Source organism: Mustela putorius, unplaced genomic scaffold (genome assembly GCF_011764305.1).
Source record: "Mustela putorius furo isolate JIRA1106 unplaced genomic scaffold, ASM1176430v1.1 tig00000135_pilon_pilon_pilon, whole genome shotgun sequence".
Taxonomy (NCBI): Eukaryota; Metazoa; Chordata; class Mammalia; order Carnivora; family Mustelidae; genus Mustela; species Mustela putorius.
The window spans coordinates 2,764,379-2,788,968 of NW_025421292.1; the positions used below are offsets into that span (position 1 = coordinate 2,764,379).

Below are 24,590 nucleotides of genomic sequence, written 5' to 3' on the forward strand. Positions count from 1 at the left end.
CCTCTCTGACTACTTCTGATCTGTCAAATAAAGAAAAATCTTAAAAAAAAAAAAAAATTAAAAAAAAAAATTAAAAAAAAATTAAAAAAAAAAATTAAAAAAAAATTGTCTGTAACTACAGATATATATTCTTCTTTTCCCACTCAGTCCTGAACCCACTGCAAACAGAATTTCTCCCCCTTATCAAAGTCACCCATCACCTTCTTGTTGCTGCATCTAATGGTCAACTGAGTCTTCATCCACTTGACCCATCAGCAGCCCCTGTCATGGTACAGTCACTCTGTGTTGAATCAACCTTTCCTTAGCTTCCAGGACACACATCTTCTGACTTTCTTGCTCCCTTGCTTACTACTCTTTGCTTACCTCCTCCGTCTCTAAATCATGCAGTGTTGCAGAGCTTAGTCCTCAAGGTGTCTTCTCTTCTGTACCTACTCATTCTCTTTGTGATTCTGTCCAGGATTGTGGCTTAAAATACCACTGATAGGTTGACAAGTTCCAAATTTATACCTCCAGCCCATTCCTCTCCCCTGAACACCATTTTCTATACATAGCTGGTCTTTCCCCTGTCCCAAAACTGCTCCTTCAGTACTTTTCTTCATCACAGAGAAATGGCAGCTCTACCCTTCCAGTTACTCTGGTCAAAACCAGTAAGGCCACCCTTGACCTGACTCACATCTTACACTAGACCAATCAACAAAAACCTACCTTCATATATTACCTAATTTTGACCTCCTATCACTTCCACTGCCACCATTACAAAGACCTTGTCTAAATGAGGTTATATCTTATAAAGTTCCTAAAACAGTGCCTGGCACAAAAAGCACCTGACTAATAACAATGCCCTTTCTTCACCAGTTTCACGTCAGGCTACAGACAGAATCACTTAGAAACAGCAGTTCTCGGGGTGCCTGGGTGGCTCAGGGTTAAAGGCTCTGCCTTCAGCTCAGGTCATGGTCTCGGGGTCCTGGGATCGGGCCTCACATTGGGCAGGGAGCCTGCTTCCCCAATCTCTCTGCCTGCTTCTCTGCCTACTTGTGATCTCTGTCTGTCAAATAAATAAATAAAATCTAAAACAAAACAAAACAAAAAAAACAAAAAGAGAGAGAGAAAGAAACAGCAGTTCTCAAAGATTCCTGGGGGACCACAGGCCCCTGAGGGGCCAATACTATTTTCATATTAATATTATGATGTTACCTGCCCTTTATACTCCTATTCTCTCCTGAGTGTACAGTGGAGTTTTCCAGAGGCTACGTGACAGGCTAACGATGCCATCACTCCGATCGTTAATGGAATGTGTGCTTGTATAGTCTTATTTTATCTAGAATTTTCTAAGATAACAACAGCTTTAGAGTACAAATATATTTTTCAGAGACTAATTCAGTTTGAGCTCCATTCTGTGCTCTTACCAGCTATTATCATTTAAACCTTCTATAAATTCCTTAACCTGAATATTGCCCTACATATCATTAATTATGAATTCTGAAGCTTTGCTTATGCCTTCACAAAAACACAAGCAGTACATTTTGTGGTCTTGTTTTACAATGTACTTTTCAAATTTTCATATTTTTCTAAATTTTTAAACTGTCTCTAAAACTGTTACTTTAACAACATTTCATGACTTCAACAACATTTTATTCTCCGATAAAAGAAAATGTGTAACTTTTTAATATTTAAGGATGGATAATTTCTTTAAAAAGGAAAGATCAGAAGATTTGATTTCTCAACCCACAGTTGCACCATCCATGTCTAAAGATGCTGAAAATGATGAAACTGACCACATCAGTGAGTTGTCGGATTCATGAAAGGGAGGAGTCTACTCCAAGGAAACTGGGTAAAACTGTAAATAAGAAACAAAAATATGATGGCAGCCACCTTACCCTTAGCTTTATGGATGTTAATAATTTACCTTATTATGTCTTATGCAACAAGGTATTTGCTCAAACTCACAATCCTGAGTTCAAGAGTCCCATGATCTACTTACTGAGCGACACAGGTGCCCCAACAAGGTATTTTCTTTCTTGAGCTTCACTTTTTTTTTTTTTAATTTCCTTAAGTAATCTCTACACCCAACATGGGGCTCGAATTCAAGACCCTGAGATCAAGAGTCATGTGCTCTACTGACTGAGCCAGCCAGATGCTCCTCCAGTAAGAAAGCATCTTCTAATATTATTATTGAGGTATCATTCTGAGATAAATCATTCACAGTTTCAAAAAAAAAAGAATTGAATATTTTATACACCATGATCAAGTGGGATTTATTCTAGAGATGTGAAGAGAGTTCAACATTCACATTATCAAGGCAATACACTACACATTAACAAAATAAAAAATAAGAATCATATAATCATCTCAATAGATACAAAAAAAGGAACTTAACAAAATTAAACATCAATTCATAATAAAAACTCTCAACAGAGTGGGTAAAAAGAGAATGTACCTCAACATAATAAAGGCCATATATGAGAAGCCCACAGTTAATATCATACTCAAAGGTGAAAAACTGAAAGCTATTCCTCCAAAATTAGGAACAGAACAAAGATGTACACTCTTGCCACTTTTACTCAACACAGTACTGGAAGTCCTAGCCAAAGCACCGAGGCAAGAAAAAGAAATAAAAGACATCCAAGTTGGAAAGGAAAAAGTAAAACTTGCACTATTTGCAGATAACATGATTTTATATATAAGAAAACCTTAAAGATTCCTCCAAAGTTAGAATTAATAAAGTTGAAGTTGCAGAATACAAACCCCATATACAAAAGTATCACTTGCATTTCTATACTCCAACAATAAACTATCAGAAAAAGAAATTAGGAAAAAAATTCCATGTCCAATTGCATCAAAAAGAATAAAATACCTAGGAATAAATTTAACCAAGGAGGTGAAAAATATGTACACTGAAAATTGTAAGACATGCATGAAAGAAACTGAAGACACAAATAAATGGTTATTCCATGCTCATGGATAGAAGAATTAATATTGTTCAAATGCTCCATACTACACAAAGCAATGTATGAATTCAATACATTCCCTCCCAATATTCCAAATGATATTTTTCACAAAAATAAAACAACACTCCTAAAATCTCCATGGAACCACAAAAGACCCTGAATAGCCAGAGCAATCTTAGGAAGAATAAATCATGCTTCCAATCCCAAACTGTATTACCAAGCTATAGTAATCGAAACAGAATGGCAGTGGCATCAAAACAGATACATAGATCAATAGGACAGAACAGAGGGTTCAGAAATGAGCCCATGCATTTATGGTCAGTTAATTTATGACAAAGGAGTCAAAAATCTGTTAACAGGGAAAGGACAGTTTCTTCAATAAATGGTGCTGGAAAGGGGCTCCTGGGTGGCTCAGTGGATTAAAGCCTCTGCCTTCAGCTCAGGTCAGGATCCCAGGGTCCTGGGATTGAGCCCTGTGTCAGGTTTCTTGCTCAGTGGGGAACCTGCTTCTCCCTCTCCTACTGCCCCTGCTTATATGCTTTCTCTCTTTCAAATAAATAAAAAATCTAAAAAAAAAAAAAAAAAATTGGCAGAAGAACCAAAGAAACACTTTTTTCAAAGATGGCATACAAATGACCAACAGGTACATACAAAGATTCTCAACATCATTAATTGTCAGAGAAATGCAAATCAAAACCACAATGAGATATCACTTCACAACTGTCAGAATGGCTATCATTAAAATGACAAGAGATCAGAAGTGTTGGATGTGTAAAAAAATGGAACCTTTGTACGCTGCTGCTGAGAATGTAAATTGGTTCAGACTCTACGGAAAACAATATGGAGGTTTCTCAAAAAATTAAAAATAGAACTATCACATGATCTAGCAATCCTACTTCTAGGTATATATCCCAAGGAAACAAAATCACTATCTCAAAGAGGTATCTGCATGCCCATGTTCACTGCAGCATTGTTTAAAACAGCCAATATGTGGGAACAACCTAAATGTCTATCAGATGGATGAATGGATAAAGAAAATGTGACATACACACAGAGGATTATTATTCAGCCAAAGAAAAGGGAAACTCTGCCACTTGCGACAACATGGATGGACCCTGAAGTCACTGTACTTTTTTAAATAAGTCAAAACCAAACACTATAGATCTCGCTTACATGTAGAACCTAAAAAAACCAGGCTGGCAGAAACAGAGAACAGATAGGTGGGGGCTGGCAGAGGAGGGTGTGGGAGGGTGAACAAAGTCAAAAGCTACAGACTTTCAGTTACAAGATAAGTAAGTTCTGGGGTCATAAAATACAGCATGGTGACTATAGTTGACAATACTCTATTGAATAGTTATTTGAAAGTCGCTAAGAAAATAAATCTTCAAAGTCCTCAACACCAGGAAAAAGAAAAAGATTTGTAACTATGTCACAATGGAGAAACCAGACAGATTTCACCATAACCAACCAACCAAGGTTAACATCAACAGTAATAAGATACACTGACATAGATATACCTTTTGATATGATGTACTGATGCATCACGTCTATGACACTATTGCCAAAAATGCATGACCTCAATCTAATCATGCAAAACCATGAGACCCAAATTAAGGAACATTCTACTAAATAATTCACTACACATTCTGTGAGACTCGATTTTCTTTGGATACTTCAAAACAACATATCAAAAGACACAGAATCTGTACTAAATAGCACGTAAGATCCCAGCTATCAATTATCTAAGGATATTTGGAGATTTGTAAATTTAGGAGATTTGTAAATCTAGGAGATTTGTAAAAAGTGTAAAATACTGCCACTCTTTTCACTAAATCTCATACTTGCTTCTTATTAATGAGCACTGGAGGAAGAGGACAGTAAATGGTTAAGATGGTTGGGGGGTCATATTTTTTTAAAAATGTGTACTTCATGAGACCAAAGAAAGATAAAACAATAATTACCGTGGTTCCAATATTACCTTCTTATGTGATTTAACAACGTCACTTACAACAACAGAAACATTTAAGTAAATGCTTTCACCCACTCAATGGGCACACAGCCATTAAAATGTTCATGCTGAATTCAGATTAGGGAAAAAAAAAAGTTTATGTGAAAAACCAGTTTATAAAATTGTATTTAAATCACTCACAATGTTGTAAAAACTAAAAACCATAATGAACAAAGAATTTCCTCCATTTGTTTGGGAAGAAATGATTTGGAGAAATTTATCCTCCCAACAATTGTGAACCTGCTGTGCATGAAGCACCATGCAGGCACCAGGAAAGGTGAACTAAGTAAGCAGAGGAGACACATTAGAACTCTGGTAACTTACAATCCAGTAGGCTCAAAAGAGGGGATGTTTTCCAAATTCACTACAGTGAGCATGAAAGAGTTTTACAATGCAAGGAAGACTAATAAAACTGCCTTCAGAAAAAAGTCTCTGGCATTCAAACTCTGCCCAAAATATCCATGTTTCTGATAAATTCGGCTTTCTTCCCACGACACACATGTGCTGGCTCTGGGATGCGTGATCAGCTGCAGCCAACAGTGACAGTAAGCAAAAGATGCTGCTAAAGTCAGTATGGATTATCCTTCTATAATTGTAACATTCCACCTGCTTTGTTTTGTTTTGTTTTCAATGCTGGTGTTGGGAATCAACTTTAGAAATGTATTTTTTATTCAAATTTCTTCATTTCCACTTATTTAACTCCTTCTTGTGGATCTGTCAGGGGAAAGAAAAATTGTGTTCTTTTCTACACAATTATTTTTCTACAAAAAATTATGTTCTTTTCCTGGGTAAGCACTATTTTACCAGAAATAGCACAGGAGACAGATGTGAACACCTTTTTGGTTTCAGTACCCTTGTATCACTGAAATGGCTGGATAGATTTTGTCTAAAGTTACTTCCAGGTTTACAAATTTCAAGATTCTATAACCTCAGGTCTTACCTCCCTCCATAAGGCCCTTTCAGAGTATACTCACACTGCCCCACTTACTGCATTAAACTCCCTTTTAAAGTTTACTCCATTAAATTCTTTCCCACTTCCTATGTTTTTAGATCCTATCCCATTCTCAAGTCTTTCTTTATGCAGTTGTGGTAGGCCATTATGATTAGGACCTGATGTGATTTTTTTTTTTTTAAGATTTTTCTTTATTTATTTGACAGACAGATCACAAGTAGGCAGAGAGGCAGGCAGAGAGAGAGAGAGAGAGAGAGAGAGAGAGAAGGAAACCGGCCCCCTGCTGAGCAGAGAGCCCGATGTGGGGCTCGATCCCACGACCCTGAGATCATGACCCGAGCCGAAGGCAGAGGCTTAACCCACTGAGCCACCCAGGTGCCCCCCTGATGTGATTTTTTTAAAAAAGATTTTATTTATTTATTTGACAGAGAGAGAGAGAGGGAGCAGGAACACAAGCATGGGGAGTGGGAGAGGGAGAAGCAGGCTTCCCTCCTAGCAGGGAGCCGGATTCGGGGATCAATCCCAGGACCCTGGGATCATGATCCAAACCTAAGGCAGATGCCTACTGACTGAGCCACCCAGGCACCCCTGATTTTTTTTTTAAGGTCTATATAATTTCTACTAAGATAGTGGCAGCAAACTTCTACTCACCCTTTCAATACCCAGATTTTTTTTTAAAAGATTTTATTTGCCAGAGAGTGAGAGAGAGAGAGAGAGAGAGAATGAGCACAGGCAGACAGAGTGGCAGGCAGAGGCAGTGGGAGAAGCAGGCTCCCTGCCAAGCAAGGAGCCCAATGTGGGACTTGATCCCAAGACGCTAGGATCATGACCTGACCCAAAGGTCATGGCTCAACCAACTGAGCCACCCAGGCATCCCTCAATACCCAAATTTACTCCTTTCTCCCTATTTCCAACTTTCCAATTCAGCATTAGTCACTCCGTTTCCTAAGCATTCTGGACAGGGTTCTGTACAACACTTCTCTCACCGCACAGCAATTAATTGTTGACCACTGGGATTCCTTCAGTGGTTCCTGTCTTAGCAACAGTGGCTAACAATTCTTGAGTACTCAATAGGTACCTGAGAAGGACTTTATTTTCCCTCATTCAAGTTTTACAGAATTGCACAAATTAGGTGCCATTTCCTCCCAATTTACAGATGAAAAAAACTGACTCTTGGTCAATATCCTTCTCCTCTAACCTTACGTAATGCTCCTGAATCAGTCCCCAAACTTGAAACATTTCTGGTTTCCTTTCCTCTCTCCAGCTCCTACATGCAAAGGGACAGGGAAATATAGAAAATGTACAAACTATAAATTCTACCCTCTCCTGAAGATGGAGTGTAAGTTTCCAGAGTTCTAAAACAGTTTTTCCTGGGGCACCTGGGTGGCTTAGTCATTAAACGTCTGCCTTCAGCTCAGGTCATGTTCCTAGGGTCCTGGGATAGAGCCCCACTCCCCGCAGACCAGGGAGCCTGCTTCTCCCTCTCCCACCCCCCCTACTTGTGTTCCCTCTCTTGCTGTCTTTCTCTGCCAAATAAGTAAGTAAAATCTTCCAAAAAAAAAAGAAAATGAGGGGCAGAGCACTAAAGAGCTGGCTCAGTCCATGGAGCATGCAACCCTTGATCTCAGGGTCGTGAGTTCAAGCCCCATACTGGGCGCAGAGATTACTTAAAAATTTTTAGAAAAATTTTTAGAAAAAATTTAGAAAAATTTTTGCCAAATTCATTTTTTATCAGGTCCTTGACATCCACGTGGCTTAAAATATTTAAAAATTCACGCAGTCTCAAATATTCTTTAGGACAATTCTAACAAGAGAAACTACAAGCATTGAGGGTAGAGAGGGAAGACGATGCTTACCAGCATGTCATAAAAATACCAGCATTCAGGTCAGTGTTAGTTACACTTGCTCTGATTTGACTGGATTATTCTTTGGCCTTTGGATCAATTTTACAAACTCAAGCAAGAAGAAATTTTTACCATAAAAAAAGGAAAAATGGGGACGCCTGGGTGGCTCAGTGGGTTAAGCCGCTGCCTTCGGCTCAGGTCATGATCCCAGAATCCTGGGATCGAGTCCCCCATCAGGCTCCTTGCTCAGCAGGGAGTCTGCCTCTCTCTCTGCCTCTGCCTGCCTCTCTGCCTGCTTGCGTGCTTTCTCTCTCTCTCTCTTTCTGACAAATAAATAAATAAAATCTTTAAAAAAAAAAAAAATGTTAAAGCCTCCATCAGGAATAAAATGAAAAAGTTCTCCCAGGGAAAAAAACAGAGATGCCTGTGTGGCTCAGTCAGTTAAGCATCTGCCTTCAGCTCAGGTCATGATCTCAGGGTCCTGGGATCAAGCCCCAACTTAGGGAGCCTCCTTCTCCCTCTTTCTCTGCCCCTCCCCCCAACCCATGCTCATGCTCTCTCTCTCTCGCTGGCTCTCTATCTCAAATAAATAAATAAATAAATAGATAGATAGATAAAATCTTTAATTAAAGAAATTAATAAAAACTTGGACTCGGAACATATACATTTCTTCTGGTACACTGCATTAGTGAGGATGTTATCTTAACAACTACCCAGGGGTGCATCAGACAGCGTTCTTGGGTTGAAAGAAACAGGAACCAAGTCTGGCCATCTGTAGCCAAAGGGAATGTACTGAAAGAAACAGCAAAGGCTCAGAATACTAGAGTGGCAGGGACTAAAATGCCAGGCTTGGAAGATGGGCCCACACCATGGCACACCAGGGCTGGCAGCAAAAGCCTGGATCTAAAGCATAAACATCTGGTAGCACACAGCCACTGGCCTTCCCCCGCTCCCCGCCTTGCCCACCCAGCCTCCTCAGGACGGAAAGCACTGAGCCACGGACTATGGAGCCGGAGTCCTAGAGCCACACAGACACAGAAGAGAAGGGAGTTGGCACACTGGCTCATTCAGTTCTTGGGATGGCAGAGTGGGCCTGTACTCCTCCCCAAAGGATGATTTCTCCAAAAAAGAAAAGAATGCTCTGAGGAAAGGAGCTGACCAGAGACCCTAGAAATAATAAGCACTTATCCCTCTTCTCAAAGACAGGCACCCTCTTGCAAAGTCACTCACAGGATGACTTTACATTCTATTCTCTGATTTTCTGCCAGAAAAATCAATCGTTTGGTACACTCTACATCCCTGCATCAAGGCCCACAAACTCTTCTCCAAAGGCTCTAATGGGCATGCTACTGCCTCGGCTGCCTTTGGCATCTTTGCCCAGTCTGACCACAGCAGACCCTCCCGCAAGTCCCTTGATCAAGTCCTCTGCCAAGTCCTTCCCAGACACACACCTTATTAAACCCAAGAATTCATCTCCCCACTTCTTTCTCCCACAGCACTGTATTTCTAGTTTAAAAACTTAAGTTTTATTATAAAATCAAGCTACGGGGATTATTTTAAAATTCAAGGTGTTAAAATCAGTTTTCTTTTATGCTTTAAAGTATTTACTTAGGCATGCCATAAAGTACAAATTTTTAATTGTACAAAGTATTAATATCATGAAATAAAAAGAAAGTTCAATTTTGAAGGATTTTCCTGGTTCCAGGGTCAGCTCCAAGGTTCCAAACTGGTAGGATTCTCTGTTGAGCACCTTATTTTCAAGTCCTTGGGGATGAGAAGTGTCTTTATTCCTCTCCCAGACACTGGTTGGAATGGACCCTCTTAATTTCTCTTTCTCCAAGTACAGATTTGGGACAGAGAGGGGGGAGGCAGGCTGAGGACAAGAGCTTTCTTTATCCAGAGAAAGGCTTCTCTTTCTCTTTTCTGTGTCAGGCTTGGACATTTGCCTAAATGATGGTAGGTGCTCCATAAATGACGATCTGAGGAAAGGAGAAGGAAAGATGGTGGACCGCTTAACAGCGCCATGCTCTTATGAACAGGGCCCACCATCACCAAGTACTCTGCCCTGTCTGGTACCTCTCCTAACATTAAAACGGTCATAAAATATGAAACCACAGTCCCACTGAAGTACTCTGTTTTAAGACCTTCTACTTCAAATACCACATTGTATGGCAACTGCTGGTTTGCCATCTGTCTCCACTGCCAGACTGTAAGCAACGTGAAAGCAGGGGCTGTGTCTGCCTCGTCTACTGGAATGCAGCACAGCACCCACTGCTCAAGAAGCACAAACTGATTTAACCAACAAATGCAAACTGGGGCTCACAGATTCCCATAACCTTCTTCCCACCACAGCTCACTACAAGCCCTGTTGCAATGAAGTCAGAAATTGCCTTTTTCTTAGCTTTATATTTACAAAGCCAACATCAAATGTTAAGTTGTGCCAGGCACTGGACTAAGCATTCTATACATTCAGTGATTTCATTTAGTCTTCCAGCAATACAATGAAATAGGGGGTCATAATACTTACTTGTATTATTGTTACAAGTAAGAAAATGAGGGGAAGAGATGTGATTTGCTCCGGATCACCAGACTAGTGAATGTAAAAGCCGGGCTCCACCCCAGCTGTGCCTGACTCCAGGACCTAATCTCTTAGACACTATGGATATTGAAACTCAACCACCACTCTAATGGGCCTAGGCAAGGGGCACAAGTGTGAGAAATCAGTCAGAATCTTCTGACACTGACTCGCCATGTGTCCAAAGGGAAGAGGCAGGAATATTTTCATCTCCACAAAGAAATGCACTCTCCCTACTTTTCTTGAAATTTACAAGGGTACAAGAAATACTTGACCTTTCTCTTCACTCTATCTTCAAAAGGCAATAACACCTCAGCCACCAGAATAAATGTTAGCTGTCACTAGGCCTCAATATCAAGGGGGCCCCAGGGAGTGGTAAGGACTATAGCCCACTGAAGAGAGGTGGGCAGTCCAAAGAGTGGCCACTACTCAGCTGTGGCCACAATCATAATTTAAGAAAGGCTGGCCCAGATATTCTGATTTTTCAAAAGAAACCTAGAGACCAGCTTCCTTATTTAAAATTTTCAAATTAAAATGCTGGCAACTAATTTTTAAAAACTGTTTAATAATCCTGCATCCCAAACACAGCCATGAACCATTAGCATGTGGTCCTCACAACACTTCAGGGCAAACAGGTTTCCAAAGGCCTCTAGGGCAAACAGGTTTCCAAAGGCCTCTGGCATTCTGTGAGGTCACCTACCTGGCCCAATGCCCTACACCTGGAATCTTCTCTGTCAGCTACCCAATTCTAACCAAGACATCTAGACGTGGCCCTACACACTTCATAAAACCGTCCCTGACACTCCAGCTCATCTTCACAGACTCCTCCAAATTCCCAGAAACACTCCTCTCCATCACTTCTTTAATTAGCTTACATTTTACATTCTACACACATCCTGCCAACAGCTCACAGCTCCTCAGGAGCTCAAATTCTGTTCTACACATCTTAACCTCCTCAGTTTGGAGTGTTCTTTATAAATACGACAACTACTTTTGTAATTTTAAAAAAAAAAATTCTTTTTGAAAAAGAAATTAACTCATGGTCTGGCAGGATGACCCCAAGCTTTGTCATCTCGAAACAGCTGTTCAATCTTTGAAAATACCATAGGAATATAATTATTACACACAAAAACTCTCTGGATTGCTTTTCTAATTCATTTTACCAATAAAATCTAAAAGTTTCATCTTATTATTATTAAAGCCAGTCTACCCAAACTGCAAAAACAATCAGTGCTGCAGTGAGAAGTGTAAAAGCCCCAAGTCAGGGCTCAGCACAGTTACTAGTAAGGGATGACTGAACAGAGGTCTAACAAGTTTCTTCCTGCAAAGAGGAAGAAAATGAAACATTAAATAATTAAAGTTCCAGTTACTCAAAATATATTAATTCAACCTACTCAGACACACGAAGTGTTCTACAAAAGTACCTATCTTCTCTTAAAGAAGTTTTCTAGAATTTTTTTTTAAAGACTTTATTGATTTATTTGACAAAGAGAGAGATCACAAGTAGGCTGAGAGGCAGGCAGAGAGAGAGTGGGAAGCAGGCTCCCTGCTGAGCAGAGAGCCCGATGCGATGCGATGCGGGGCTCAATCCCAGGACCCTGAGATCATAACCTGAGCCGAAGGCAGAGGCTTAACCCACTGAGCCACCCAGGCGCCCAGTTTTCTAAATATTGAAAGGGTAAAAAAAAAATCACTATCCTTCCTCCTTTTTTTTTTTTTTTTTGGGTAACCTCTATGCCCCTGCACCCAACGTGGGGCTCAAACTCACAACCCCGAGATCAAGAATAGTATGCTCTACTGACAGCCAGCCAGGCGCCCCTCCAGACAGTTCTTAACAAGGACTTTACTGTTCTATGAACAAAGAGATCAACTAAGTGTATACAAAGAAAGTCTATTTAAGGGATCATTTCTTTTTTATGTTAATAATAGTCTTGTCTTCTCTATAAATTTGTTTCTACTTGTTTTAGATTTAAGTTTTTAATGTTTTTGTAATAATTTTCTTTACATGGAGTAGAAATTCACTCTCTATATCTCCTTTTGGAAATGCCACAAAATACACAGAAATAAACACAACATAAACGTGCAAAATCACATTTTATGATAATCAAGCTATTAAGCCCTTTCGAAATAGTTGCTGAATCTTTGAAAATACCATAGGAATATAATCTCGAAAAAGTTAAGAACACTACATCAAAATCTAATAATATTGGCTAACTAAACATATTAAAACATAAATAAGTAAAATATAATAAATAAAACATAATAAAAATATGAAAATTAAAAACTAAAAAAACCTCAAATACTTATTAAAAGAATCATGATGTTCTGGGGGAGAAAAAAAGAGTTAAAAAGTGTCCTAAACTGAGAATTTTTTAAAGTATATTTGAACAAAGCACACAAAAGGCATGGTCTTACCTGCCTGGGATACATAACCAGATTTGCACACAGTCCTCTTCTCATTAACTGTGCTAAGAAAGCAGCAGCAGCACACATGGTATTAACAATAAAATGTCAAAATCAGAAAAAAGAAACCCACTGATGTTTGCTTTGCAAATACTTTTGGTGCTTGCAATTGAATATAGTTCTATCATTCTAGTCATTCTTTTCTATTTCAGAAATAAGGAGGCTGCACTGTGATGATCTTCTTCAGTCAAGTTTCCCATTCCCAGCTCTGTGTTGGCAGTTTGGGGGACTGGTACAAAGAGATAGAAAAGAAGGTTAAGGCACAGTTTGTAAGAAGGAAAAATCCCTGTTTTCTTCCTTCACGAAAAGGGAAAAACCCTGTTCTTCCCTACTCTGTCTCTTTCCTGAGAGTCACCTTCACTAGTCACAAAGCATACTTCACTTTTGATACTTCTGGTCACAAAATGTGTGGAGTTCCCCTACAACAAGCAGGTCTCTGCAACACCAGCTGGGTGTCCACAATTAACTTGATTCAGGCACTGTGTCTGGGTGACATCTCTCTACCCAGAGATAGCATCAGATCCTGCAGGCTAAGATCTCAGTCCCATAAGTCTGCCACAACCCTTTCCTATGCCAGTCACAAGCCCCCATTATCACCAACTGGCTACAGATGAGACATCCCAACAGCCCCCTCCATGGGTTCAATTAATTTGCAAGAGTGGCTCACAGAACTTAGAGAAACATTTCCTATGTTTACCAGTTTCTTAAAGAATGTGGTAAAGGATACAGATGAACTGCCAGATACACAGGGCAAGGGGCTTCTGGCTCCCACGGAGATGGAATATGGATGTGATTCACACCCTCCTGGTGTGAATATGCTCACCAACCTGGAAATTCTCCGAATCCTGTACTATTGGGGATTTTAGGGAGGCTTCATCACCCACACATGATAGATCACTAACTCCATTCTCAACACTTCTCCCTTCTCAAGGCAATGGGGGCAGGGCTGAAAATTCCAAGCTTCTAATCATGGCTTGCTTGGTCTTTTAATGACTGGCCTTCATGCAGGGGCCATCCAGGATCCCACCCAGAGTTGCCTCATTAGAACAAAAGACACTCCTATCACCCAGAAAATTACAAGGGTTTTAGGAGCTGGTTCAGGAATAGAGGACAAGACCACTATTAGAATAAGAGATGTTCTTATCACTCAGGGCATCACAAGAGTATTGGGAACTCTGTGCCAGGAACCAGGGGACAAAGACCAATACATGCCTTCTATTATCTCCCAGTCCCTCAGGAAGAGCTGAAAAGCCTCAATTTCACTCAGAAATTTCACTCTACCTACTCCCCATTCCACCGCTGGGGTCAAAAGCATATGGCTAAAGAAAACAGCTTCCTACCAGTACTAGGAAGGTTCTGCAATTTAAAAAGTTCAACTCTGAGAACTCTAAACAATGCGAGTTTAGAAATCAGCAAGCCCAGTCTGACCCAGACAACTGCTAAGCTGCTTTTCAGGGGCTTGAAGGCTAGTTAGACAAGCAGCTTCCACATCACAGTACTTTCCTGATACACACAGCGCACTGCCAACACTAATTCTATACATGCACGCATGCATGCCCCCCCCCCCCCCACACACACACACCCCTCAACTCCCAGCATTTCCCCCATTCTAAAAGGATTCCTGGCACTTAAGGTAACCAACTGCCAATAAAACTAGTAAGTGCTGAAAAACCACAGGCACTCAAGTGGCCTAGGTTCAAATATATTTCTAGCAAACCTTTATTTTATTAAACAAAAATACCCCCCAATCTTTTATTTGCAATGCACCTCTGTATTATCTTTTATAAGCTAACTATCTGACTCTTTGTACCTTTTGAATTTTGTACTGTGTTCATTTATTACCTATTCAAAGTAGGCTTTCTGACTAAATTACCCTAAGAAAGTGTAAAGAAACTTAAAGGTCTTTGCTTTGGGTCCTTTCAGACTCATCTCTTAAAAAGATTACAAAACAGTACTTTCATCTCCACTTGGACATTTCTTAAATCCAACTTTTTCTAATCAACTGTCACCATCACGTCTACTCCTCACATAGTGGTTTCATGGGATGTTACTGGTTTGTTCGCTGGGTTGTTATAACTGATGGAGGCCGGACAAAGTAAAAGAGAACCAGGAAAACTGGGAAAGTAATGAAGCCCCACAGGAAATGGTGGCCCCCCACCTCTCCAACATCTTCTACCACTCTCCTCCACTTGGCCTTCAGCCACTCTGGCCAGCTTCCTGCTTTTCCCCCTTGCCAAATTCATTCCCACTCAGGGCCTCCATATTACATGCTCTTCCCTCTGCCTCGCTGTTCAGAGACTACCTGACCCCAATTTACCAACACCCCTACCACCACTTAGTTCCATCACACATCCACTTCCTGCCCAGCACCACCATTGCCCAAAATCATGAACTTCACTAATATTTTTGCTCATTTACTGTCTCTCTGCATCTGTTACCAGAAGCTTCACAGAAGCAAGAGCTTCCATTCTGCTTTGTTCACCATTGCATTCCAAGAACAGCGCCTGGACCACAAGCAGGCCCCCGATAAAGGTTTGTACAATGAATGTGTAAACGAATGAATGACTTCAAGAATGAACATTCTGATCTGAGCTCAGGTCATGATCTCAGGATCATGAGCCCGAGGTAGGGCTCCACACTCACTGTAGAATCTGCCTGGGATTCTCTCTCTCCCTCTATATCTCCCTCTGCTTGTGCTTGTAAGCATATGTGCTCTCTCTCAGAAATACATAAAATCTTAAAAAAAAAAAAAAAAAAAAAAAAAAAGAACCTTTTTCCCTATTGAAAGGCTTAGTAAGTTAGGCAGTGAGGGTTTCCAGAAGGCTGGGAAAAAGACTGAACATGAACATTCTTGAGGAACTTTCATGTCACTTTAAGACAGAAATTCTCAAACTGGATTCAAGAAAATCTTCCTGGGTATCGAGAGGATGTTACTCAGCAAGCTGACTTTGGGTGCATATGTTTTTTACTAAATTTTAAAGTTTGGGGACTTTATTTCTAAATTCAATTCCTTATTCTTCTTTTATCCACATATTATCTTCTTTGCCTAGGACAGTGCTCTTGTCTGTTTCATACATTAACCACTGTAAATCAAATGCTTCAAACTCAACACTCAAAATTTTACATCATGTCTCTTTCACTCTGACCTAGATAAAGAAAATGATGATGACAAAAAATGTTATGACCCCCCTATCAACCTTCTTTTGCAAAGTGATTACTACTAACTAAACTTTGGAACTCAGATTTGATATCCATTGTTGGCTATGAACCACTATCGACAAGTAATTAAAAAAGTACCTGCTACTTGACTGTAGTTTGCTAACCTGTTTATTTACTTACTAATAAAAGGTTCCAGGCTATCAGCAAAATCAAAATCCTTTTTCCTCAGGCACTCCATCACTTGGGTTGAGGATCAGTACATTATATCAACAACCCAAAACAAATCTTGCAAGATGGCATAGACTCAAAAGTTAACACGTGAAAGAAAGGCTAAGAGCCTTCTTATGGGAAGATCAACTGAAATTCAGAAAAAATTAACAACCCATTACTCATACACTGCCATGGGGCTGCTATTTAACATTATCAGATACCCTGTTACTAAGACATTGGAAAGAAGAGCTAGAAGACTTCCCTGACACATTTTTATCAAGCCCTTATTGGTAGACACTAGCATTCAGTGTATTTTGGGTATTTTTCAATTCCTCTACTAGACGGTAAGCTTCTTAAAAGCAGGGACAATGTGTGCATTCATTCATTCACACAGTCAACAAATCATATTGAGCATATACTATATTCTAAGCACCAAGGTCACGGGAGTACATAAAACAGACAAAAATCTCGAGCCTCATAAACTGGCTGCATTCTACTGAGAGGAAACAGAAGCAAACAAATGAGTACATAACATGTCTTGGTGGTCATGTGCTGCCCAGAAAGAAGCCCAGGAGACCCAGTGACAACGGACTGGTGTTACTTTCTATAGCATTAAAGACCTATCTGATGAGGTGAAAACTAAGCCTTCAAAGACCTAAAGTAAGGGAGCAAGGCATGCAGATAATATGGGGGAGAAAGAGCACAAAGGCCAGGGAGGCTGCAAGAAAGGGAAGAGGAAGAGGAAGAGTGGTAAGAGATGAGGTCAGAGCCACTGCAGGGGACCCAAACACCCAGAGCCTCAGAGGTCATGATTAAGATGTTGGATTCACTGAGACAGAATACCACTGGAGCGGAGAAGTGACATGATCTGACATCTATGTTAAAAGAATCACCCCAGCAGCTGCGGCAGACAAGACTAGAGGAGCGAGGGCAGAAGCAGTTAGGAAAACCAGTAAGGAAGATTCATAAGTAGTCCAGGCAATAGGCAATAATGGGTTAGGCTAGAACACAGTAGAGGCTGACGGGAGAAGGTTAGGCAGGATCTGCTGTCAGATTAGATGTGGGTATGAGAAAGAGAGAAGTCAAGAATGGCTCCAAGGTTTCTAACCTGAGTAACTGGTAGCATGGAGATTTCCTTTACTGAAAGAGGCACAACTGGAGAAGCAGGTTTCTGCTGCTGTTTGGTTTTTGGTGGATGGAATCAAGAATTCAGTTTGGGTATTTTAAATCTGAGATCCAAATGGAAACACAGAGTAGACTACAGGATACTCAAGTCTGGATTTCAGAAGAAAAATTAGGGCTAAAAATAGACAGTTGAAAGTAATCACTATAAATATGGTATTTGTTTTTTTAAGATTTTTAAGTATTTATTTATTTGAGAAAGAGTGAGGGAGAGAGAGAGCACACTAGCAGGAGCAGAGGGAAAGGGAGAAGCAGACTCCCCACTGAGAGGGAGCCCCATGCTGGGCTCCATCCCAAGGTCCTGGGATCATGACTTGGGCCAAAGGCAGACGCTCAACCAACTAAGCCACCCAGGAGCCCCTAAATATGGTATTTAAAGGTGGGACCGGATAAGGTCACCTACCCTATGGTGTGGGGCTGGGGTGAAGGAGTAGTTCAAAAAGATTGTGTCCTTGTGCATTGCAATGAAAGTTTCAGGAAAATGAGGAATACAATACTAAGAAGGAATAACCAGAAAAAAAGAAAGAAAGAACTAAAAAGATGTCCTAGAAGCAAGGTAAAGAAAGGAATGAAAGGAATGATGAGGTAACAAGGACTCAGGACCAGCCACTGGATTTGTTAACTTGTTATCTTGAAGACTGGCTCCAGCAGAATCATAGAAGAGTGCCTGACGGGAATGAATTCAAGAGAAATTAGAAGAGGGAAAGTGGACACATTGAGTACAGAAAAATGTTTCTATGAAAGAGAAGAGAGAAATGGGATAGTAGCTGGAGGGAACATGGGGCAAGGGAGCATTTCTTTCTTTCTTTCTTTCTTTTTTTAATTTTATTTACTTATTTGACAGAGATCACAAGTAGGCAGAGAGGCAGGCAGAGAGAGAGGAAGGGAAGCAGGCTTCCTGCCGAGCAGAGAGCCCGATGCAGGGCTTGATCCCAGGACCCCAGGATCACGGAAGGCAAAGGCTTTAACCCACTGAACCACCCAGGCACCCCGGGAGCATTTATACTTCAGCCTGTTTGCCTTGGGAATGATAAAGTAGAGAAGGAAAGGCAATGAAGTAGGAAAAACAGGACACCTACAGGGAGTGAGGCTGCTGGGGAGGCTGGAGGGACTGGACAGAGATATACAGCAGGTAGACAGCTTGACTTTATGAGGGACCAATAGATTTATTTACCTGTGTATTCCCAGGATCTTATACAGAGACTAGTCCATAATAGGGCTCTCAAAAAAATGAATAAACTAATGTACTCTTGAACAAGGACTCTTCATTTTTGTACTAAGCAATGAAGAAAAACAGAGACTGCTTCACACAAAGTAGATATGCAACACCATCATTTACTGAGAAATGAAAATCACTCAAGAGCAAAAAAAGGTTAGGGTAAAAAATGGAAAGGAAGAATGGAGGCTGCGGGATGATTTCAGACCAGAATTCACATCTCAGGACATAGTCAGAAAAGGAGGTAATGGGAGAAATGCCTAACCGACTAGCCAGCATTATTAGGTAGGCACAAGGGAAAGCACACATCCCCAGAAGCCTCTGGGAAAGACTGAGAGAAATGAGCATCAGAAACGTCCAATCAGATGACTGGATCACCATGACCTTACAGCAATGTAATAATACTGGACAATGACCAAGATATGTTACCAAAAAACTCCCCAACCAGCCTGGGATCTACTGGAAGCTCTTCGTCATGGTTATCGCCTCTGGGATTGCCACCTGCGCTTTTACTCCCCTCTCTAGAGCCCAGGGGATGGTGTGGTCTGCAGTGACGTCCTTCCACTTGCTCCTCAGGGACATTTTTACTGACAAACACTCAGGCCACCGGAGTCTCTGCCCACTGAGGATCTTCCATGTCAATCATCTCCCCACCCAACCTCATGTGCTCAAGGAGCTGAGAAAACGAGAAGCAGCAGTCCCTTGCCAAGAGATGGAAAAGCTCAACAAGCCAACCTAAGATCCTTAAGGACAGTTTTGTCCTTTCTTTTTAAAAGAAGTTTTAATACACGGGGAAATCTGAGACGATCCTATCAGTACTCCATTTCTTTCTTTCTTTCTTTCTTTCTTTTTTAAGATTTTATTTATTTATTTGACAGATCACAAGTAGGCAGAGAGGCAGGCAGGAAGAGAGAGGAGGAAGCAGGCTCCCTGCTGAGCAGAGAGTCCAATGCGGGGCTCGATCCCATGACCCTGGGATCATGACCTGAGCCGAAGGCAGAGGCTTTAACCCACTGAGCCACCCAGGCGCCCCTCAGTACTCCATTTCTATCTTGAATAAAAACAGATCTTTTAGGCGCAGCTTGAACGTTCAAGCACTAAGCACTGTGAAATCACTTGGTGTACAGCCGGTGTCACTGGCCTTTCTAAAAGAGTATTTCACACTGCTAGACATTTCAGCCATCTAAAATGCCTGCCGCACTCCCTCATGCCACTCTGGGAGGATACAAGAGTACAAGCAAGCCCGCCTCTAGTATACTTCACTTCCTGTCATCACAGAGGCTCCAAAAAAGAGGGATGAAGGAAAATCTCAAATTGAAGTGCTTTCGGGGAGCCAAAGTTGAATAATACGACAAAGATGAGTGTCATACTACCCAATCTAGAACAGTAAAATCTTACTCAAGAAACCAGTTTCAGCCTTCTACACTGTTTACAATAAAATGTTAACTAGAAGACACGGCAGATTAAAAATATAAGTATATATTTATTTGCTAATCCTTATTTGTTGGTCCAGGACCTTGTCTTGAGCATAGGTCTACTGGTGAACCGCGAGTTGTCTTTCATATACCACACCCATCCATCATGCATGACCTATGTTTTCCAGTTCAGGGGTTGGGTTTTTTTTTTTTCCTTTTTTAAAGATTTATTCATTTGGGATGCCTGGGTGGCTCAGTGGGTTAAGCCTCTGCCTTCAGCTCAGGTCACAATCCTAGGGTCCTGGGATTGAGCCCTGCATGGGGCTCTCTGCTCAGCGGGGGCCCTGCTTCCCCCTCTGCCTCCCTCTCTGCCTCCTTGTGATCTCTCTCTCTTTCTCTGTCAAATAAATAAATAAAATCTTTTAAAAAAAGATTTATTCATTTATTTGAGAGAGAGAAAGCATATGTGTGCACTTGGGCAAGCAAGGGGAGGCGCACAGAGAGAGGGAGGGAGAGAGACTCTCTAGCAGACTCCCTGCTGGATACATGGGGTTCAAACCCACAAACCCTGGATCATGACCTGAGCCTAAACCAAGAGTCAAAGGCTTAACCAAATGAGCCACCCACGTGCCCCTCCAATTCAGGTTTCTATAAAGAAAAACAAACACCTGAAAACACTCACAAAGAGATCTATGTGCAGAGTCCTTCCAGACTTTTAAGACTCCCTCTTCATCTTTTGTAGTTTATCCATACCATTGAGCAATACTTTCTTTTACTGACTTGAAGTTATCGAGTCATTCCAAAGCATTTAGGATACTTCTCACAAAACTGTTCTTTTTCAACTCAAATTTCACAGGCTTACATCATATTTAATTACACCACATAATTACAATAACAAGTATGACGAACATAAAAACAGGAATAAAGACAAGTGATTCTTTGTAAGCATGCAATAGATCCAGAGGCCTCATGGTTGGGAGATATATGGACCCAATGGCTCACAGAGCAACAAGGGCATTCAGTGTACCACGCTGTTTAAGTGGAGGTTGGGTAAGACACTGTCTACTGTGTATTAGTAGGTTCAAAGTTTTGTAATAAACACCTTAGTTATCATGACTGTCCCAAACTTAAAGGTTTTAATTTATCAAAACGTCAGTAACAATTAGTAAAACTGTGAAGTGGGGGAAATTTCCTTTTGATTCTTGCTTACTAACAGGAAAAGTAGCCTGAGATCTGAAGTAAAGGAAGCGCATTCTCTTCATGCTGTTGGGCCTGTTCTCTCTCCCTCTAGACTCTAAGCTCCCTATGTACCTGTCCCCTTTGTAACAGTATCTCAATAAACTAGCTCCATAACCTTGCTGAATATGTTCATACATCCTAACCTCAGTAAGTATTTCAGCTATCACTGCTGGCATCTAAATAAAATCTTCTGGGGCTGAAAAAACAGAATGTTAGGTTTAATTCCAGTCTATTATGTGCTAATATTTTCCATCTTTTTCTCTTTACATTGTATGTATGTATGTTTCCTGACACTGATAAATTCAATTTATTAACCAGGGTCCCTTTATACTTACATTACTATTGTATTCAAGCTAATAATATTCTATAAACTATTCTATCTTGATTAAAGCCACTGGTTCCCATTAAAAAATAAAATTGGGTTGAATATCCTATTGAGTTTGAATTTCACATTCCCACAATGTGTGGCAGCTAATACTTCCAGTTTCTGGCACTTCTATTGAGAACATAAAAGTTCTCCCGGAACTAACAAATTACTTCCCTTCTAACACAATTATGTAATCTGAATTGAACGGCACCCTAGAGATTATTTTGTGGTCCAAAATCCCTCCCAATTAAGGGATCCCATCGAAAAGTACCCAACTTTTTTGGACAAGAAGGGATGTTTACCTTTAAACCCCACATTATAGAGGGCTACACCCATAGTAGGCTCTTAACACATACTTGTTAATTGAACTGAACAAGTCTAAAATGGGTGCATTTCATTAATCTTCTTGTTCTTTCTGGGCTTTAGCTATAACATCCACTGAATCTGTAATTAAAAATTTGCATGAATCTTCTGCTCATTAACCAATGTTCAAAAAGAAATTCAGCAGAGGAAACTCCACAATCAGTCAAACGTTTTAACATTAAGGCTGTTAATGTCAGTACATGATAAAACTAAAAGAAAATGGAAAATCAAGTCTTAGTTTGCTTATGATCTATGAAAAGTTTCCAATTTATCCAAAATACTCACATGTTCTCAATTCCTAGTCTGATTTTTTTTTTAACAAATGAAGTCTTGCATCATTCATACAACTAAATTATACACCTTCTACTTATAATTGGGGTGCTCACAGGATTAACCGCAGTACTGTAGTAAGACATGTTATTATGCTAATTAATTTTCCCTCCAGTTAAAACAGACTGTGATCCCATCTGATTTCCCATAATATGATATGATAATGAAGAGAACAAAGCCTCTGGAGCAGTAAACAGCACCAACAATTTTATTTTACTCAAGTATGTATTCCAAAACTACATAATTCACAGCATGGCCCTGCTAAGCACCCCAATACAATACATCTGGTTTTGGGGGCTTTTACAATATATGACAGGACACAAAATATACATTTCCAAATTCCCTTTCCTTCTGTTTTGCTGAAAGGAAACAGACACAGACACACACACACACAGTCCCTCAATAGCACAATTACTGATTTGCTAATTTTATTCAAGCAATAATTTAAAGTCCCACTTCCTCCTAAATATCTCTGGACAGCAACTCTTGGCAATCCATCTGCCTCTTTCATCACAGCTTCTTTTCATAACTAACGGATCAAGTTCCTCTCCCCCCATTTCAACACGAGGCACTGTACTTGCAGCCCTGCCACGATAGCCCACTGCTGAATGCCAGAATATAGCATATTGAATTTCACTGTCCTTCATTGTTTCCAGTTTAACTGCCATTTTACCACCATGCACAGGAGAGAAACGCTTTCCCACAGGCATCTTATGAATTTCCAAAGCAGCTATTCTTTGTGGATTTACAAAAACGTTTGCCGTCTCTGAATTCCCTTTATCGCCACAGAAACGGCTTTGGGAGGCTGAGATTTTTTTTTTTTTTTTTTAAGTACCCCATGCAAAAAGAAACTGATTCTAAGTATTTCTATTTCGCTAGCAAATTTAATCCTAAAGGCCTTACTGTAGGGCAATGTCAGGGCAAAGATCTGTTAACATTGCTTTTGGCCTTCCCAATTAAAATGAAATATTTTCAGGTCATAAAGATTATCTTATCAAATGTCCTTTCTTCTCAACTACACCAGAAGGCTACCCAGAGCACTGTAAAATAAACAATTGGCTTTGGCGTTCGTACAACGCCCTAAATCTGCCTAAACCGCCCCCTCCTTAGGCTCACAGACACATAATCTCTCGGCAACACCCAAACCTGCCAGTGAAGTGGACTATTTCTCTGGCACAAAGGGCCGGCCTGCGCCTCGTGCACGGCGGCCTCTGCACACATGTGCGGGCTGACAAGTGCGGAGCTGCCCTTCCTGGATCCGAAGCTGGAGGCCTAGCCCAAAGGCCACACACACTTCCCCACCCACCGCCTTCTCTCCGCGGCCACTGTCCCTTATTACAGGCGGTCGGCTCTGAAGCTCCCCCGGCCTGACCCGTGCCGTGCGGCCACGCTCGGACCCGCTTTCCCTCCGCCCACCGTCCTTTTTCCTTCCTCCTCGTCTTTGCCTCAAGAAATTCCGTCGGAACTTCATTCGGGCTGGGACGAGCGGCCCTGCCCGACCCGGGCACACCCTCCCCCAGCGGCCGCGCCCCCCGCGCCTCGGCCGGAGGCGACCGCCGACTCCCGCGACCCCCGGCCCGCCCGGCCGGAGCCTCACCTCCTCCTCGCTCTCGCTGCGGAAACACAGGCACGCGGCCCGCTTCTTGTACCCGTCGCCGTCATAGGTGCGAGTCTGGTTCGACTTGAGCTTCATCATCCTCCGGGCCCGGGTGGGGGTGCTGTGCGGGTCGCGGGAGTGGAGGGTGGGGAGCCCGCTCCGGACGGCGGCGCGCGCGCGCGTCCCCGGCTCGGCCAAGGGAAGCAGGGAGGGAGAGCCGCTTCTCCGCTACACGGCTCGGCCGCTGGCCCGCCACGGCTGTCTCATTCCCCCCGGCCCAGGCCCCGCGCCGCCGCCGCCGTCACGGCTGCCGCCACGGCCGCCGCCCCCTCTGCCACCGCCACCCCCGACGACGACCGCGCCGCCATCTTGGGCGCGCTGCGTCAGCGGCGTAAAGCCGCGCGGGCCTGCGGGACGGCCGCGCGCTCGTAGCGCAGGCCGCGTCCGGGAATCGCACCCTCCCAGTCCGCGCGGCGTAAACGAGCGTCCGGAATGAAAGGGCCGTGTGAATGGAGGCGGCCGCAACGCCAGGAGCGTAGGGGTGGGGAAGGTGGGGCGCGCGCGGAGGAAGTCGGGGGAGAAAGGGTTGCCGGCGCAGGGTCGCCCCACTGGGCTGAGTCGTGACCGGAGAGGAGACCTGACTATCCCGCCACGCGGTTTGTCGGAGGGTGGAGCAGGCGTTTGCCCAAGGTCACGCCGCGATTCCGCGGCCGGAGATGACC

General features: G+C 42.0%; 1 protein-coding gene across 1 annotated transcript in view; it reads right to left on the reverse strand.

The window, feature by feature from the left end:
- LOC101693633 (diphosphoinositol polyphosphate phosphohydrolase 1) overlaps nucleotides 1-24,269 on the reverse strand; it is a 119,880-nt gene extending 95,611 nt beyond the window's left edge. Inside the window, exon 1 of the mRNA XM_004770653.3 lies at nucleotides 23,869-24,269. Coding sequence (XP_004770710.1) covers nucleotides 23,869-23,967 — 99 coding nt within the window. The 5' untranslated portion in view covers nucleotides 23,968-24,269. The remainder of the gene's footprint in view (nucleotides 1-23,868) is intronic.
- Nucleotides 24,270-24,590: the final 321 nt, after the last annotated feature.